General features: G+C 47.4%; 2 protein-coding genes across 6 annotated transcripts in view; one reads left to right on the top strand and one right to left on the bottom strand.

Moving 5' to 3' along the window:
* The window catches only part of CABIN1 (calcineurin binding protein 1), a 166528-nt gene extending 158559 nt beyond the window's left edge, over positions 1-7969 (bottom strand). For 3 of the 5 annotated variants that reach the window (XM_011967986.1, XM_011967988.1, XM_011967989.1), the window contains exon 1: positions 7906-7969. The gene's annotated coding sequence lies outside the window, so the exon portion shown is untranslated. The other 2 variants (XM_011967984.1, XM_011967987.1) reach the window with 1 other exon arrangement.
* Positions 7970-13745: 5776 nt separating this feature from the next.
* The window catches only part of LOC105530435 (glutathione S-transferase theta-4-like), a 6299-nt gene continuing 1123 nt past the window's right edge, over positions 13746-18921 (top strand). Inside the window, exons 1-3 of the mRNA XM_011967995.1 lie at positions 13746-13939; positions 15366-15453; positions 17625-17775. Of these exons, the coding sequence (XP_011823385.1) occupies positions 13816-13939; positions 15366-15453; positions 17625-17775 (363 nt within the window). The 5' untranslated portion in view covers positions 13746-13815. The remainder of the gene's footprint in view (positions 13940-15365; positions 15454-17624; positions 17776-18921) is intronic.

The following is an 18921-nucleotide window of genomic DNA, read 5'->3' as shown; positions in this document are numbered from 1 at the left end:
CAAAAAAAAAGAAAAGTTATCACTAATTGTAGATAATATGCTATACTACCTGGAAACCCCAAAATCGATGATAAAATTTATTCATTAATAACTCAGTGGGCTGGGCATGGTGGCTCACGCCTGTAATCCCAGTACTCTGCAAGGCTGAGGTGGGTGGATTGCTTGAGGTCAGCAGTTTGAGACCACCCTGGCCAGCATGGTGAATCCCTGTCTCTACCAAAAATACAAAAATTAGCCAGGTGTGGTGGCAGGCGGTGCAATCCCAGTTACTCAGTTACTCAGGAGGCTGAGGCAGGACAATCACTTGAACCCAGGAGGCGGAGGTTGCAGTGAGCCGAGACTGTGCCACTGCACTCCAGCCTGGGCAACAGAGTGAGACTCCTTCTCAGAAAAAAAAAAAAAAAAACACTCAGTGAGGTTGCACAATATAAGATTAATACATAAAAATCAATAGCCTTCATATATACAAACCATAAAAGAAGACATTATGGTAGAGAAAAATCCCATTTACAATAGCAACAAGATCATTAAATACTTAGGAATAAAGTTAATTAAAACTGTGCAAGAAAAAGTTTAAATCACTATTAAAAGACACTAAAGTTAACTAGAACAAATGAAATGACATCCCCTGTTCTTGGACAGGATTCAAAAATATAAAGATATCAGTTCTTCCCAAGTTAATTTATACATTCAGTACAATTCCAATACAAATACTGACAAGATAGTAGACAAGTTGATACTAAAATTCATATGGAAAAACAAAAATTTAAGACTAGGAAAACAAAACAAAAAATTGTAAGGGGGGATAAGCATAACAGACATTAAAACATACTATACAAAGCCTTCATAATACAATCAGTGCAGTACTGCTGCATACATAGACAAAAAGATGAGGTCCAGAATTAGACTCAAGTACATATGGAAACAAAAAATATGGCAAAGATGGCATCTCAAATCACTAGAGTCAAGATGAACTTTGTATTAAATACTGCTGGAACAGTATTCACTGTTGGAAATAGATAACTCACAATAAACTTGCAAATGAATTAGAAATCTAAATGACAAAAAATGAAACCATACAACTACTAAAGGAGATACTGGTGAATTCCTCTTTAATCTTTGTATCAACACTTAGTATTAAGTAGTAGACAAGGGTCAAATATGATTTAAAATTCAGAAAAAGTAAGAGAAAAGAGTGATACACTTAACTACATAAAAATTTAAAAAATTTTGCATGACCAAAAAAAATATTTTAAAAGTCAGAAAAAAATTAAAAGCTAACAAATTGGGAGAAAATATTTGCAACATATACCACTGATGAGGGATAATATCCCTAATATACAAAGAGCTCTTAAAAACTGAGACACAGGATGGGCATGGTGGCTCACGCCTTTAGTCCCAACACTTTGGGAAGCTGAGGTGAAAGGATTGCTTGAGGCCAGGAGTTCAAGACCAGCCTGGGCAATACAGACAGACTCCATCTCTACAAAAAATAGCCAGGGCATGGTGGCACACATCTGTAGTCCCAGCTACTCAGAGCGGTTGAGGGAGAAAAGTTGAGGCTGCAGTGAGCTGTGATCGTGCCACTGCATTCCAGCCTGGCTGACAAGAGCACCATACTATTTAAAATAAATAAATAATGTTTTAAAACTGAGGAACACAGCATTATTTACAACAGTCAAAAGGTGGCCTCCTTTAAGCTGGAGCTAAGAAAAAAGAAAAAAATAAAATTAGTGGCCGGCACTGTGGCTCAGCCTGTAATCCCAGCACTTTGGGAGGCCGAGGCAGGAGGATCACGAGGTCAGGAGATCAAGACCATCCTGGCTAACATGGTGTTCCGTCTCTATTAAAAATACAAAAAAATTAGCTGGGCGTGGTGGCGGGCGCCTGTAGTCCCAACTACTCGGGAGGCTGAGACAGGAGAATGGCATGAAACTGGGAGGCGGAGCTTGCAGTGAGCCGAGATCACGCCACTGCACTCCAGCCTGGACAACAGAGCGAGACTCCGTCTCAAAAAAAAAAAAAAAAGAATGGTGAAAGCAACCCAACTGCCCATCGACAGATGAATGGTTAAACAAAACATAGTATATACATACAATGAAACATTTATTATTCAGCCTTAAAAAGGAGGTAATCCTGACACATGTTACAAAAAAGAAGGTAATTCCAACATATGCTACAACATGGATGAACCTTGAAGACATTATAGTAAGTGGAATAAGCCAGTCATAAAAAAACAAATATTGTAAGATTTCATGGATATAAGGTACCCACAGTAGTCAAATTCATAGAAACAGAAAGTAGAATAGTGGCCACAGGGCTGGGGGAGGGAAGAATGGGAATTCCTGTTTAATGGATACAGAGTTTCAGTTTGAAAAGATGAAAGAAGTTCAGAGATGGACGGTGGTGATGATTGCATAACAATGTGGATGTATTTAATGGCACACTTAAAAAATGGTTAAAATGATAAATTGGGTCGGGCGCGGTGGCTCATGCCTGTAATCCCAGCACTTTGGGAGGCCAAGGCAGGCGGATCAGGAGGTCAGAAGATTGACACCATCCTGGCTAATATGGTGAAACTCTGTCTCTACTAAAAATAGAAAAAATTAGCCGGGCATGGTGGCACACGCCTGTAGTCCCAGCTACTAGGGAGGCTGAGGCAGGAGAATGGCTTGAACCAGGGAGGTGGAGGTTGCAGTGAGTTGAGATGGCACCATTGCACTCCAGCCTGGCAACAGAGACTCCATCTCAAATTAAAAAAAAAAAAAAAGATAAATTGTATGTTACTTATATTTTATCACAATTTTTTTTTTAAAAAGCTAAAGAACAGAAAAACGAAAACCTGGTAGACAAATGGAGGAAAAATATGAACAGATAAATCGCAAAAGAAGACGCAACTAGCTCGAAAACATATGAAAAAATGTTTGAATCATAGAGAGATGTATATTAAAACAAAACAACACTACACACTATTTCTCAATGATCACACTAGCAAAAATTAAAACATGACAGCACACACTGTTGGCGAGGTTGTGGAGAAACGGGCGCTATTCTCATACATTGCTGGACATTGGTACAACCCTTCAGGAGGGAAATTTGACAATATCTGAGAAAATTACATATGCATTTACCTTTCAACCCCGAAATTCCACTTCTAGAAACTACCCTGAATATGTACCTCCAACAATACAAAAACACATAAGCACAGAATTATTCACTGTACAGCACTGTTTGTAACTGCAAGATAATGGAAGCAGCTTAAATGGCCATAGATATGAGGGTAGAAAAATAAACTATTATAATAGTTTCTTCATATAATATAAACTGTAATAGTTTATTCATCTACTCTGTGGTACATACTATGGTACATTCACACAATGTATGAATGTACAATGTATGAAATACAATGAATATGCAGCTGTAAAAATTAATGAGGCAATGTTCATAGCAACATAATTCAAAATAATGCATAAGAAGAAACCCAAGATCCATCAACTGATAAAAGGATAAACAAAAGGTGGTATATCCATAAAATGGAATGTTATTCAGCCATAAAAATAACGAAACACTGACAACATGGATGAACCATGAAAACATTATACTAAGTGGAAGAAGCCAGTAACAAAATACCACGTACTGTATGATCCCATTTACATGCAATGTCCAAAACAGGCAAATTTATAAAGTCAGAAAGTGGATTCCTGGTTGCCTAGAGCTGGGGGAAGACAGGATGGGAAGTAATTGCTAATTGCTAACGGATCAGGGTTTCTTTTAGGGGTGATAAAAATGTTCTAAAATGTGCTGCGATGATGCTTGCATAACTCTGTGCATATACTAAAAAACCACTAAACTTTATACTTAAATGGGTGAATTGTAAGGTATGTAAATTATATCTCAATAAAGATGTTTTTGTTTATTGTTTTTTCTTGAGACAGAGTCTCGCTCTGTCGCCTAGGCTGCAGGGCAATTCTCGCTCTGTCGCCCCGGCTGGAGTGCAGTGGTGCAATCTCGGCTCACTGCAACCTCCACTTCCTGGGTTCAAGCGATACTCCTGCCTCAGCTTCCCGAGTAGCTGGGACTACAGGCATGCACCACCATGCCCAGCTAATTTTTTAAATATTTTTAGTAGAAACGGGGTTTCACCATGTTGGTCAGGCTGACCTCAAACTCTAGACCTCAAATGATCTGCCCACCTCAGCCTCCCAAAGTGCTGGGATTACAGGTGTGAGCCACCGTGCCTGGCCTCAATAAAGATGTTTTTAAAAATGAATGAGGAAGATCTCTATGAATATGGGGTGATTTTCAAGACACACATTTCTTTTTTTTTTTTTTGCAGACGGAATCTCACTCAGTCGGTCACCCAGGCTGGAGTGCAGAGATGCAGTCTCGGCTCACTGCAACCTCTGCCTCCCACTTTCAAGCGATTCACCAGTCTCAGCCTTCCAAGTAGCTGGGATTACAGGTGCCTGCCACCACACTCAGCTAATTTTTTTGTATTTTCAGTAGAAATGGGGTTTCACCATGTTGGTCAGGTTGGTCTCGATATCCTGACCTCAAGCAATCCACCCACCTCAGTCTCATAAAGTGCTGGGATTACAGGCATGAGCCACCATGCCCAGCCTAAAACATACTATTAAGTGAAAAAAGCAAACACAATTATCTATAGCGTGTCACCTTTGTGTAAGAAACAAGAGATATGAGAAAATACACAACTATCTGTTCACTTGTGCAAAAGAAACGCAAGATAATCCAGATACCAAAGTTAGCTATACAGGGTAGGTGGGAAAGGGGTGAAAAGAAGGGGTGAATGGGAACAGAGTGGCAGGCATGAGGAGGGAAAGACACTTCTCTGAGTATACCTTTGTGTGTAGCTCTGACTCTCAGAAATCAGTCATAATTCATACCCCAAAAACAAACTAAAATCAGCTAGGACATAAGGGGAACTCGAAAACAAATATAAACCCTAACAGTGAACCTATTACAACTAACATAACCACTCTGAAGGGCATGAGGAAGAAAAGAACTAACCTAAGTAGCTGTGGAAAACCGTATCTTGACGGGATAGGCTAAAGACAAAAAGAACTGTGATTCCAGAGTTGGGGCAGAGAAAACACAAGATGAGCGTGGAACACCTTGTGGTGCCATAAAGTAAGTGCTCAGAGAAAAAAACAAGAAAAAAAATGAGGGCCAGCTGATAGGCCGCAGAAGCTACCCTGAAGGAGATCCTAACTAAATAGCCAATGCTGTAACAGTAAGCAACAAAATAATGATGATAATGAATTTTAACTCATAGAATATAATGCATATCCATGGCCTATACTGACACATAATCAAATAAATAAAAGAGAGAGAGAGTAGATCTCCTTTCAGTAGAACTTGACTTAATAAATGCAGAAGGAAAGAGATATATAATTTACCTTTAGGCAAACACCACAAAGATCTGCAGATGGATGCTAAAGTCAGTGGACACAAATTCATGGAGAACCAGAATTTGTGTCATCTCAATCTATCTCTCTCAAGAGACTCATTAATTAGAAATGGATAGTAACTTTATGGTGTAGAAACCTGGCAGACACCAAGTAAACCAATAGATCAAGGTAAATATCACCAGTAACAAGACATACCAGTATCTTGGACTCCATCTGATGCACTGAGAAAGACACAAAGATAATGTATCTTTGTATTATTCTGGCCAACAATGCATAATCTTACCCCAATCATTAGAAAACACTGGACAAACCTTTAAATTGAGAGACATTAGACAAAATAACTGATCAGTACTCTTTAAAAGCATCAAAGCCAAGGAAAACAAGAAAAGACTAAGGAAGTGTTATGGACCAAGGAGAAATAAGTAAATGCAACATGGGATCTTGGATAGGATCCTGGAATGAAAACACAACCTTAATTTAAAAAATGGTAACACTCATATCACGTCTGTAATGTAGTTAATAATACCGTACAAACACTAGCTTTCTGTTCTTGATAACAGTTCATTATGTAAGATGTTAACATTAAGGAAAGCAGGGTGAGGGACAGAGAACATTTTGTATTGTTGCAACTTTTCTCTAAATCTAAAATTAGTTTAAAAAGCTTAAAAAGAAATAACCATTTTGATTAAATATTTATCATCTGTAAGCAATGTGAGGATGGTGACTGTATTGTTCACCATAAATCCAAGAAACTCACCAAAAGGAGCTTTAAAAAAAAAATAGCTATTGAGGCTGGGCATAGTGGCTCATGCCTGTAATCCCAACACTTTTGGAGGCCAAGATGGATCACCTGAGGTCAGGAGTTCGAGAGCAGCCTGACCAATATGGTGAAACTCTGTCTCTACTAAAAATACAAAAATTAGCCAAGCGTGGTGGCAGGCGCCTGTAGTCCCAGCTACTCGGGAGGCCGAGACAGAAGAATTGCTTGAACCCAGGAGGCAGAGATTGCAGTGAGCCGAGATCATACCACTGCACTCCAGCCTGGGCGACAGAGCAAGACTCCATCTCAGAAAAAAAAAAAAAAACAGCTATTGAATAATCATGAAAAAGAAAAATATCTATTGATTTCTGACTCCCAGCCCAGCAGCTGCATTTCCTCAGATAGCAGCACATTCACCAGGCTTATTAGTCTAAGCTAATAAGTTTCCAAACCCCTTACAGTGTCCATGGCCTCAGAACACATGCTAAAGAATAACACACTTTGAGACATCGGCACCCTGATACAGAGTGATAACTGGGGGTGTCTCCCGGCCGGGAAGGTGGGAAGCCTATGTCTTAAGCTCAGTGGTGGCAGTGCCTTGGCTGTGTGACTGACTTGACACAGATGCCAGTCTCTGGGTCTGTCTCCCCTCATGTATGAGGTGCTGTACTAGATGAGGGTTCTGCAAGCTAATCAGCCCACCCTTTTTGTACAGCCCAGGAGCAAAGAATGGTTTTTACATTTTTTAATATTTGGAAAAAAAATCATGACACATGAAAATGATACAAACAATATATAAAATTAAAATTTTGGTCCCCATAATTACAATTTTATTGCAACACAGCTACTCTCTTACGCATTGTCTTCAGCTGTATCCACACCACACTGCCACACTTGAATAGATACAGGATGGCCCCCCCTAAGCCTAAACTACTATTATGAATACTATTATACTCATATTTACAATATAACAATGTAAACATTAATATATTCACAACAAAAGTTTGGCGACCGCTGAACGAGACAGTTCTAAGCATATTCTATTTCTAACCATAATAATCACACAGAAGGAATCTTAGCCACATGGAATCCGACGGTCCCACACTTATAACCTGTAATAACTCAGGTCCTGAAGAGTTAAGTGACTCCCAAAGCCACTTGTGCAGACAGACACCTTGGGAATGTCAGGTGAGTTCCCTCTGGCCAGGGCCCGCCTCCTGCGGGGAGTCAGTGAAGCAGAATGGTCACAATTTTCAGTCTGGAGTCGCGCTCACCCACTGGGTGACTTGGAGCAAGTCATTTCACCTTCCCTCGGCCTCAGTTTCCACCCTTGTAAATGGCACTAATAACAGCACTCACCTCGCAGGGCTGCAGTGAAGGTGAAGCGAAAGGTCGCGAGTAAAGGGTTAGCGCTGGGCTTTGCACCCAGCAGACGCCAAATCAATGGTGGCTCCTGCGGTTACTGGGAACCACCCCCGAGGCCGGAACCCATCCTAGGCACCTCAAGGCGGCCGCAAGAGCCGTGAAGAGGCCCGCGGGGCAGCCAGGAAGCCCGGCCTCGGTTTCCCCGACTGTGGCTCCAAAGCTGCCCGCGAAACCCCCAGCGTCCTCACATAACCCAGCCTCGCGCCTGCAGCCCCTCAAGCCTGTATCCCCAGCTCTGCCGAGCCTCACCCCCACCCCCACCGCCTTCAAACCAGCCTTCCAGGAACTCACTAGGCGTCTCCACAGCAACGGCCAGTCCTTCCCGACCACCGCGCATGCCGGCTGCGCGCCTGACAACAAGGCCTGCTCCCATTGGCTCCGGTGCCGGCTACGCCAGCCAATCAGCGGGGGTGCACTCGCCGCTTGCCCGCTAGTGTGGCTGGTTAGCTGGGGCCCTGCAGACTGCTACCCTTGGGCGGCGCGTGTATGTGTGTGTCTGTGAAATGCGGGAGTGGAGCTTGTTGGTTCCGGATCCCCGCCGTCGGTCCTCGAGTGCTTGGCTCAGAGCACCAGCTCGTAGTCGGACTCCCTTCTCCACAGCTTGCGCTCTGAGCAGTCGCTAAATAATGGGCTGTGTGTTATTACCTGGGACATGTGCTCTCAAAACAGTGGAAACTTGGGGAACACTTAGAGCGAAGTGTCCAATCTTTTAGCTTCCCTGGGCCGCGTTGGAAGAATTGTTTTGGGCCACACATAAAATACATTAACACTAAGGATAGCTGATGAGCTAATAAATAAATAAATAATAAAAATAAAAATCACCAAAAAATCTCAAAATGTTTTAAGAAAGTTTACGAATTTGTGTTGAGCCGCATTGAAAGCCAAGCCGACCAGCGGGTTGGAGAAACTTGACTTAGAGGGAACCAGGTAGGAAGAGCATCCTCATTCATTATATTACCTGTGCCTCTCTTTCCAAAAAGGATGTGAAGCCCAAAAGGCACAGATACAATAGGATATTGAAACAAAAGGAAAAAAAAGAACAAAACCTAGTAAATGAACAAGGAGAGAGGGGTGATGGGTGGTGTCAGCATTCCAGAGGTGAAAAAAGGCAACAGAATTGAAGGGCTTCTGTCAAGGCCTTGGGCTGAAAGATGGTACTCTCTTGGGAGCTATAGTAATAATAAAGCGTTGTAGGGAAGAACTTTACACTGTGGTTGAATTCATAGCTGCTTGAGTCTAGCAAGGATGATTTAAATAGGAGTGAATGTTGGGGGTTTTTTAACCTCAAAGACAGTAAAAGCATGGTGAAACACTCAGTACAATAAAGCTGTGCTGATAAGCTAGAAATTGTGAAAATTGTTGAGTCACCAATCTTGACTTTGAGTATTGGGGTAAACAGTATTGGGGGAGGGTAAACAGAAGCATAAACAGATAGTTTCAAAGCTGCATGGATAACTTTCTGCCTCGGATGCAGCTTCCACTCGAGCCTTATCATGAAAGATGCGCTGGAGAGAAACAGTTGAAAGTAGGTGGGAAGGGTGGTCAAGCAAGAAAAAGCTGTGTGGGGAGTGTCCAGAGGTGAGAAACATGCAGATCATGCAGGAGTGTCAGGATGCACAGTGTTACAATGAGGCAAAGCTCAGGGCCACAGTGGGGAGAGAGCACCCTGGAGAGTTGGGAAGACGCCAGTCCAAACAAGCAAGCAGAAAACATATTGTTGCAGTCTTGCCCGTACACCACAATGTACCAGTCTCTCATTGTGGGGTATCACCCAGAATTCTTTGTCTCACGACCAAGAAAATTAAGGAGTGTGGACACAAAGGGTGAAGTTGAAGCAAAAGTTTAATAAGCAAATGAAGAAAGCTCATCGCAGCTGGTGGGAGGCCCAAGCAGGTTGCCCACTATGAGGCTGGGTCCGGGGTTTTTATGGACTGGGAAGGGAAGGAATGTGCTGACTGGTCTTGGAGAGAACACTACTCAGCTTGGCCCCTGGACATTGCCAGGGACCAATCAGGAGCTGAAGTGATAGCCTGGCCCAGGACCAGTCGGGCTGAAGTGATGATTCACAGAGGCTCGGCTCACAGTCTAAAGCATGTCCAAGAAAGGAAAGTGCCCACTGGTACCCACCATAACCCACCGTGTACATGTCCACAAAAGGAGAAAAGACTATTTCCTAGAAGCCCACTGGTTATACAAAGGACAAAGGCGTTTCTATGTTGGGTCTTGTTCCCTTATCCGAGTAGCTGTAGGCATGTCTTAGGCACAAAGGTAAAAGGTGTTTCTATGTTGGGCCTTGTTCCTTTACCTGAGTGGGCCAGAGGTTTGTGCAAGTTTCCTTACCTGTGTCTGAAGCCTGATTTTTCAGGTTGTTCCTCTGTTTAAAGGAGTTTTACTAAGAACCCACCCTAATTACCTAACTTTTCTCTCTCAGTATCACTCTCACTACAGTGAAGATAGCAGATTTAACATGGGGAATCTAGATCAAAGACTGTTGCCTTATGGTCTTGGTGAGACCTGGGCCTGAATCCCATCCTTGGTGACTGCAACGATTCATTCATATTCAACTCAAACATTCCCTGAGGTGCTTGGGGAAGCAGAACACCACGAAACACACTGGCAGATGAATGAGTTCAAAATAGTTGGGCCAGGCATCCAGGGGAAAGAACTCCAAGGTCTAGCTATTAATGAGAGTCCTTAGCAGTGGTTAGGTAAAAACACAGCAGGCACAGGCATATTCCATTAGAAACTGACTTTATTAACTATATAGACTGCACACACTGAAAATCAGAATTTGGTGTTTCACTGGTGCACTAAAGGTAAGGATCATCAAAGGTTTATGCAGGGAAACAGTGACCGCCATGGTGTCCAAGGGTCATTAGAGGAAAACTCTGCATGGAACATCTGGAAGGCTACAGAAATGGAGACTCCCTATAGGCTCCCCCACACCGCCCCTACATACTTTGACATTCAACAGACTGATAGGCTATTTAGATAAGAGGGTGGGGGCTTCATTCATTCAGTTTCAATGCAGCTTCAGTGCCAACATTGTATTTCCAGGTTTGGCATTCTGGGACATGGGTTTTACAAGGTGCCTAGCTCCAGAAAATTATCAGCAAGAGTTAAGAGAGAAGATGAAGTTCTCTTCCCAGGAATATCCGGAGAAGGTCCCTGAAGCCCAGCCTGCCCTGTGCTCTGGCCCATTACAGCAGACTATGAACAGGAAACAGCTCAAAACTGTTGGAGAAGGGCTGAGCAACTCCTGGAGGTCCAGAATTCTGGGAGGGCAGGTGAGAGGAGCAGCAATGGGGCTCGAGCTCTTCCTGGACCTGACACACCATCCACTTTTGCAAGACAGAATGGCATCCCTTTTCAGTTGCAGCCGGTGGAGTTGGCTTGGGGTGAGCCAAGTGGCTGGGCTGGACCCCATGGAGTGGGTGCCAAGGACCAGGCCCTGCACTGAGCCTTCTCTCCTTTCTGCCCACCAGGGGAGCACCTGAAGCCTGAGTTCCTGAAGGTGAACCCCTGGGGAAGATGCCTGCCCTCAGAGATGGCGACTTCCTACTAGCAGAGAGGGAATGGTGACCTGGTGACCACCCAGGGTCACAGCCAGGATCTGCCTGGGTTCAGGCGCTCAGACTTATAGGGGGAGGCAGAGGAAAGAGGGGAGATCTTTCCCTGGGATGGACATCTTTCCAAGTCACAGCAGCCCCTTCCTCATTTCAGCTTGTGTAGCTCTGATGCAGAGGCTGGACCCACAGGCACCTTTGGGCTAAAGCTGGAGGCTGGAACCTGGCTAGAGCCTTAGCCATCTGGAGCTGCCCAGGTGGGGAAAGGGCATAGGTCACCCAGATAAGCCTGGACAACCTGAAGCCAGCAGGCAAGGCTCAGGCTTGAGACTGGCTCCTCCCCAAATGTCCCCAGCTCATCCTTTCAGAGTCCTAGGAGCTGGGAAGGCCCAGGGGAGACTCCACTTTCAATCCCAGCTCCCCACTTCCTCACTCTGTGCCCTTCGGCAAATCACAGAACTTTGTGTGCCAAGTTTCTCCTCTGTAAAATGGGGTGGGGGGAATAATGTAACCACCTCCCAGGGCTTACCCGAGGATGGAAAATGGGCACCTAGTGCTCTGGGGCACTAGGAAGGGAACTTGGGCAGGGCTCACATGGCAGGCCTGCCTCTCTCACTCTGAGTGGGGACCCTGATGCCAGGGAGTGGGGCCTGGGCATGGAGGGCAGGATGGTGCGATAACTGGGAGGGGAAGTGGAAACATGGGCCCAGGGAGGATCGAATTGGAAATGGAGAAGCAGAGTGGTTTGGTCGTGGGGAGATACTGCCTGGAGGGAGTTGCGGTATAGGGGTGTCCTCCCCTGAAGGAGAAGGTGGGAAGAAAACCTGGTCAAATCACCATGAGTATGAGCCATAAAGCCGCCTGGCCCTGACAGGCTGGAGAAAAGATCTCTGACATCTCCTGCCCACAGCGTGGTCATCGTTTTATACCTCAGTCAAAAGTACCAGATGGAGGCACACTGGTACCCATCTGAGCTGCAGGCCCGCACCTGCGTGGGTGAGTACTTGGCATGGCAGCATGTCACCATCCAGCTGCCTGCCACCAATGTCTACCTGTGCAAAGTGAGCTTCCTAGGCCCTGTCATGCAGGCTGGGGCAGGAGTTTGGACCCCCAGAGATGGAAGGTACCAATTGGCACATATTACATATTAGCTTCACTTCCACTGCCCTGAGCAGACATCACTAATCTATCACAGTACTCCTTCCCCTAAGCCGGAATGAATCCTTAGAAACTTTCTGAACACAGAGCCCCAGAGGACATCACTAATGAATGGCAGCCGGGAAGGGATGGTGAGGAGGCCCAAGAGGATTCCAAGGGTCTGGGTTAAGTTGCTCCTCTCCTCCCAGCCCAGTCTCTCCTGCCCCACTTCTCAGGGCAGCCTGCAGATGCTGCACAACTGGAATGGCTGTTAGGGAGGCTGCCGCCAGCCCTGCAGCACCTGGATGGGGAGGTGCTGGTGGCCAGGCCCTTTGTGGCAATGGAGCAGCTCTCCCTGGAAGATTGGTGCTGACGGAGGTGATGGAGGTGAAGCTCTCCTACCCACCTGCCCTCTGGGGAGACTCTGGGCATGGGGCTGAGCCCCAACCCCAGCTGTCCTATCTTCCCTGCCCACTGCTGTTGGCTGTGACCTCTGCCAAGACTCCCGGCTGCAAGAGTGGCAGGCCCGTGTGGAGGCCGCCCTGGATACTGAGCTCTTCCTGGAGGCCCACAAGCTCATTCTCTAGCCTCAGAACCACAGTGAGGCTCAGCGGGACCCCCAGCTGGCCCAGAAGCAGGTGCAGTTGCTACAGGAGTGGCTCCACTGATTGGGTGCAGCCCACCCCACTGCACCCTGCTGTCTGCAATAAACACACTGCGTGCTCTTCGCTTGTCTCCAGGCTTACTCTGTCACTGGAAGTGGGGTCAGTCCCATTTCTGAGCCTAGACATATTAGATCACAGCATAGAGTGAGTGGCACTCAGTCCCCCATGTGGGGCTCTAGTTACTTTCCTGGGCTACCAGGTGCACAGTCTGGCCACTGCAGCCCCAACCCAGGCCAGGAAGTTTCCGGGCTCCTCTGCATGGCACACGCTGGCTGAGTGTCCCCTGACTTCCTGGTGGTAGTGTCCCCACTGCTCCCAAAGCTCCCAGGTTCCTGTGTCTCTTTCTCCCAATTCCTTTTCAGTCAAAGTTCAGGCTCCATTCACCTATGGATACTCCCAGTCTCTACTTCTAGAATCTTCCAGGGATAATTCTTATTGCCTCCTCCTCATTCTGGACCCTGCAAAGCCCCTTTCGTCAGGTTCTGCAATGAAAGTCCAGCCATGGGAATTCCCAGGCATAATCCCTTCTCAGACAGGGTGTCTGTGAGGTGGTGCCACGGGGCATAGGCATATGTTGAAGGGGGAGACTAGGGTCACAGCTGCCACATCTTTGCCACAGACCTCTCCCGAGCCTACTCCTGGGCCTCCTTAGAATCCTTGCTGCCGTAAGAATTGCAGGCTTCCTGGCCTTATGACAACACAAAGGGAAACAAGAAGTTTCCCTGGGGAACACAGGGTCCTGGGTCCAGATTGGAGAGGGCACAGGGCCAGGGGACTCTGGCCAGACATAGGCCCAGGTCTGTGGCTGGCCAGTTGCAGCTGTGGGGCCCGGCATGTGTCTCAACATGGCCCTAGAGCTCTACATGGACCTGCTGTCAGCACCCTGCCGTGCCGTCTACATCTTCTCAAAGAAGCATGACATCCGGTTCAACTTTCAGTTTGTGGATCTGCTGAAAGGTCAGTTCCCACTGCTACCGGGCAGGCCTGGTCCTGGGGGATGCAGGGCACACAGATTGGGGTTTTCCTTTTTTTCTTGTTTTTTGATGGAGTTTCGCTCTGTTGCCCAGGCTGCAGTGCAGTGGCACTATCTCTGCTCACTGCAACCTCCACTGGGTTCAGGTGCGTCTCCTGCCTCAGCCTCCCGAGTAGTTGGGATTAGAGGTGCTCGCCACCACACCCAGCTAATTTTTTGTATTTTTAAAAGGAGTTTCACCATGTGGACCAGGCTGGTCTCAAAATCTGAACCTCAAGTCATCTGCCCACCTCAGCCTCCAAAATGCTGGGGTTACAGGCATAAGCCACCATGCCCAGCCTGATAGGGGCGTTTCTGAGGAGCAGAGACAGAGACAAGGGAGTCACCCCAGAGGTCCCCAGGGAAGGAAATGATGCCAGGGGGCTTGTAGGCTGCATCCCTGTCTAGCCTACCTTAGTCATTCCCCACTAATGACAGTCCCCATGCCGGAGATGAACAGGCTTTTCGAGGAGAAGGGGGAAGGAAGAGCATCTGGGACTCCCTGAGCTCCCACCAGGCACCCTGGCTTCCTTGTGGAAGTCTAGGACCTTGTGAACTCAGCACCTGCCTGCCAGGTTGGCAAAGGGGGCAGAAGAGCACAGTCTGTCTACACCCGTCTTCCCCAGTGTTCAGAACGGCTCAGGGCTCCACTGACCCCGAGTGAGGGTCAGACGGGTGGGCTCCAACGTCATCCTGAGCACAGAGGGGCTCCAAAACCTCAACCTGCAAAAGCAGAAGCCTCTAGAATACAGAGGAAGAGACAGGGAAGCTTTGGAAATGAATGGGGTGCGAGTGGAGCCCCCAATGGGAAGCAGCTGGTCCAGAAAGAGTTTCAATTCCTGCCCTCACATCAGGTTCCCTGTACAGATGACCCCGATTGTGTCTGAGAGGCTTCCCTTTGGATGTCCAGCTGTGTGCTGGGCCCGGCTTCCTTAAAGAGGGGACAGAGGAGTGAGGGCGATGGGAGTGGGGATGGGACTCAGTCCCTCAGGGCTTCAGGTGATTCAAAGGCTGTGGCTTCAGATCCAGCTTTGGGGGTGGGCCCAAAGCTGGAGGCCTCCCCCCAGCTGGGGGAAGCTGGAGGGGGAGGCCTCCAGCTTCTGGGCCAAAGGGTCGTCCTGGTCCTTGGACACAGGTAGGAGGCACGGGAGTCACTAAACCTAGGGTGGAGTAGCCTGGGAGCCACCAGTTCTGATCCCAGTCCGGTTCTGCAACTGCCTTGCCCTATGGCCTGGGGTGAGACGCGATGTCCCTCTGGGCCTCAGTTCCCTCTTCTTGAGAAAATAGAGAGGGAGGTATTTGTGTCTCTGGGAGTCTCAGTTCTCTTTCCCCTGGAGTCCCACAGCCTCAGACCTTCCCTGCCCCTCCCAGGTCACCACCACAGCAAAGAATACATTGACATCAACCCCCTCAGGAAGCTGCCCAGCCTCAAAGATGGGAAATTTATCTTAAGTGAAAGGTAAGTCTTCCCCAGGGCCCTCGCACCATCTGTCTCTGCTCCTCCTGGGAGACACAGTGCGCGCATTTGTCTATTTCACCATGGAAAACCTCACACATACACTAAAGGAGAGTGAATACTAACTAATGAGGGGCATGAGGAACCCACAAACCCATTGTCCAGCTCCGACTGTTGCCAACCTGGAGTCCATTTTACATCATTTCTATTCCCCTGCCTCCCAGACATCCCATCATTCCAGTCATAAATGTTTAGGGGCCAGCTCACACCTGTAATCCCAGCACTTTGGGAGGCTGAAGTTGGGGGATGGCCTGAGCTCATGTGTTCAAGACCAGCCTAGCCTGGACAACATGGCAAAAACCCATATCTACAAAAAATACAAAAATTAGCTAGCGTGGTGGTCTGCACCTGTAGTCCTAGCTACTCAGGAGGCTGAGGGGAAAGACTGCTTGAGCCCAGGAGGCAGAGGTTGCAGTGAGCCGAGATTGAGTTCTTCAGCCTGGACAACAGAGTAAGATCCCATCTCAAAAATAAAAATAAATAGTAAACAAATCAATAAATGTTTAGGAACATACCTCTCAGAGATAAGAGTTCTTAAAAAAAAGAAAGAAAGAAAGAAAGAAAGAAAGAAAGAAAGAAAGAAAGAAAGAAAGAAAGAAAGAAAAGAAAAGCAACAGACTGGGCATGGTAGCTCATGCCTATAATCCCAGCACTTTGAGAGGCTGACACGGGAGGATCGCTTGAGGCCAGGAGTTCACGACTGCAGTGAACTCTGATTGCGCCACTGCACTCCAGCCTGGGCTAGGAGAGAGGGTAGGAACACTACATTACCATTAAGATACCTCACAAAATTAACAATAATTCCTAGATTTCATCTAATGTCTGGTTCCTGTTCAAAACTCTCTGATTATCTCCTAAATATTTTCTTGGCAGTTTGTTTGGATCAGGATCCAAACAAGTTCTGAATCTTGCAGCCAGTTGCTGTCTCTCCCGCCTCTCTCTAATCGGTAGCTCTCTCCATACCCTAACCTTTTTACCTTGGCAAGGTTGCTGTTGATGATAACAAAGGAGCACTTGTCCTGTGGAGGTTCCCACACCAGCCATCAATCAGCAAGGCCTAGGACACCCCTCTGAAGCATGTCTCCCCTCCGTCCCCTTCCCTCTGTCCCCATGACCTCCACCATTCCCGGACATCACAACCTTCTCGATAGTTGCTGGCCCTGCTGTCGTCCATTCTGCCCCCTCGGGCTCACCCTCCATCCAGCACCAGAGATGGATCCTTTCATGCCCTGGCTTATATAACACCTAATCTGACGGATTAAGTCCATAACCTCCCTGCATCTCCTGGGGCTACCCTCTGTGGCCTCCACAGTGTCTCTTGCTGCCTCACCACTCCCCAACCACCCCCACCCTCCTTCCAGTTGCACCCACCTACTCTCCGTTCTTCAGATTCACCTTGCTGCCCTTACCCTGGTATTTCAGCATGTGTTTTTCTTTGTTGGTTTTTTGAGACAGAGTCTTGCTCTGTGGCCCAGGCTGGAGTGCAGTGGCACAATCTTGGCTCACTACAACCTGTGCGTCCCAGGTTCAAGTGACTCCCATGCCTTAGGCTCCCAAGTAGGTGGGATTACAGGTGTGTGTCACCACACCCAGCTAATTTTTGTATTTTCATTTTAGTAGAGACAGGGTTTCACCACGTTGGCCAGGCTGGTCTCCAACTCCTGGCCTCAAGGGATCTGCCCGCCCTTGGCCTCCCAGAGTGCCGGGATTATATGTGTGAGCCATCGTGCCTGGCCTGTTTCTGTTTTGAAAAAGGATCTTGCTCTTTCACCGAAGTAGGAGTGCAGTGGCGTGATCTTGGCTCACTGCAGCCTCAGATTCTTGGACTCAAGCGATCCACCCGCCTCAGCATCCTGATTTGACACGTGTTGTTCCCCTTGCTGGCCTACTCTTTGTTACACCACCAGCCCCCAACTCCTACTCACCCTGTAGGGCTCCTTCCCTGCCCTTACTGACTGTCAGACAGACAACTCTGGTGAAGGCCTTTCCCGGGGCCATTTGGGCTCCTTCTTGCTCTGGAAGCCCCAGCAGTTGGGCCCAGGGCATATTGGGGTGGTTGATGTACTGGCACTCAGGAAGGCAAGGGCAGTGCCCCTGACCGGCCCTTTCTGCAGTGTGGCCATCCTCTACTACCTGTGCCGCAAGTACAGCGCTCCATCACACTGGTACCCGCCAGACCTGCACGTACGTGCCAGTGTGGATGAGTTCATGGCTTGGCAACACGCGGCCTTTCAGTTGCCCATGAAGAAGATAGTCTGGTTCAAGGTGAGCAGGATCACTTCCGGGGCCTGGGGACAAGGGCACAAGGGAGTCAGGGAAGCTGGTGGCCAGTTCTGGCCCTGCTGATTGCCGGTGAACTCTAGTAAGTAAGTCTCCCTCCCTCTCTGGGCCTCATTTCCTCAGCTCCTTCTCCTGCCTGCCTTACGGAGCTGTCAGGGGTGTGGACTGAAACAATGGGCATGAAAGAGTCTTATTAGGGCGAGGGGAAGGGCATACAGGAGGGGCTGATATGACTTACCCAGGACAGCATTTGAGGCATTTCATTCTGAACTAGAGAATCTCAGCGTCGAAAGGCCCACAGAAGGCCAGGTGTTGTGCTCAAGCCTGTAATCCCAATACTTTGGGAGGCCAAGGCAGGTGAATCACTTGAGGTGAGGAATTCAAGACCTACCTGTCCAAAATTGTGAAACACTGTCTCTACTAAAAATACAAAAAAAATTAGCCAGTGTGGTGGTGGGCACCTGTAATCCTAGCTACTCAGGAGGCTGAGGGAGGAGAATTGCTTAAACCAGCCAAGTGGAGGTTGCAGTGAGCTGAGATCATGCCGCTGCACTCCAACCTGGGTGACAAAGTGAGACTCCATCTCAAAAAAAAAAAAAAAAAAAAAAGCTCATAGAAAATTTGAAGATGGCCGGGCGCGGTGTCTCATGCCTGTAATCTCAACACTTTGGGAGGCCAAGGCAGGCAGATCACAAGGTTGGGACTTCGAGAACAGCCTGGCCAACATGGTGAAACCCCATCTCTACTAAAAATACAAAAGTTACCCAGGCATGGTGGCACGTGCCTGTAATCCCTGCTACTCCAGAGGCTGAGGCAGGAGAATCTCTTGTACCCAGCAGGCGGAGGTTGCGGTGAGCTGAGATCCCGCCACTGCACTCCAGCATGGGCAACAGAGTGAGACTCCGTCTCAAAAACAAAACAAAAAAAAAGAAAATAGAAAATTTGAAGGTGACAAATAACCAATACATGTGTACATGATTGGTTACATCAAATTCTATGCCTGTGACAGGCATCACTAATCAGTCACAGGACTTATACCTGCTGAGCTCCCCAAATCCTTGTGAACACATGGTTCCCAGCAACTTCCACCAATCAGAACTGCTACAAGAGGTGAAACTACTTTATGTCCTG

This window comes from Mandrillus leucophaeus, unplaced genomic scaffold (genome assembly GCF_000951045.1).
Source record: "Mandrillus leucophaeus isolate KB7577 unplaced genomic scaffold, Mleu.le_1.0 Scaffold820, whole genome shotgun sequence".
NCBI classification, from domain to species: domain Eukaryota; kingdom Metazoa; phylum Chordata; class Mammalia; order Primates; family Cercopithecidae; genus Mandrillus; species Mandrillus leucophaeus.
This window is presented reverse-complemented; position numbering and strand designations above follow the sequence as displayed.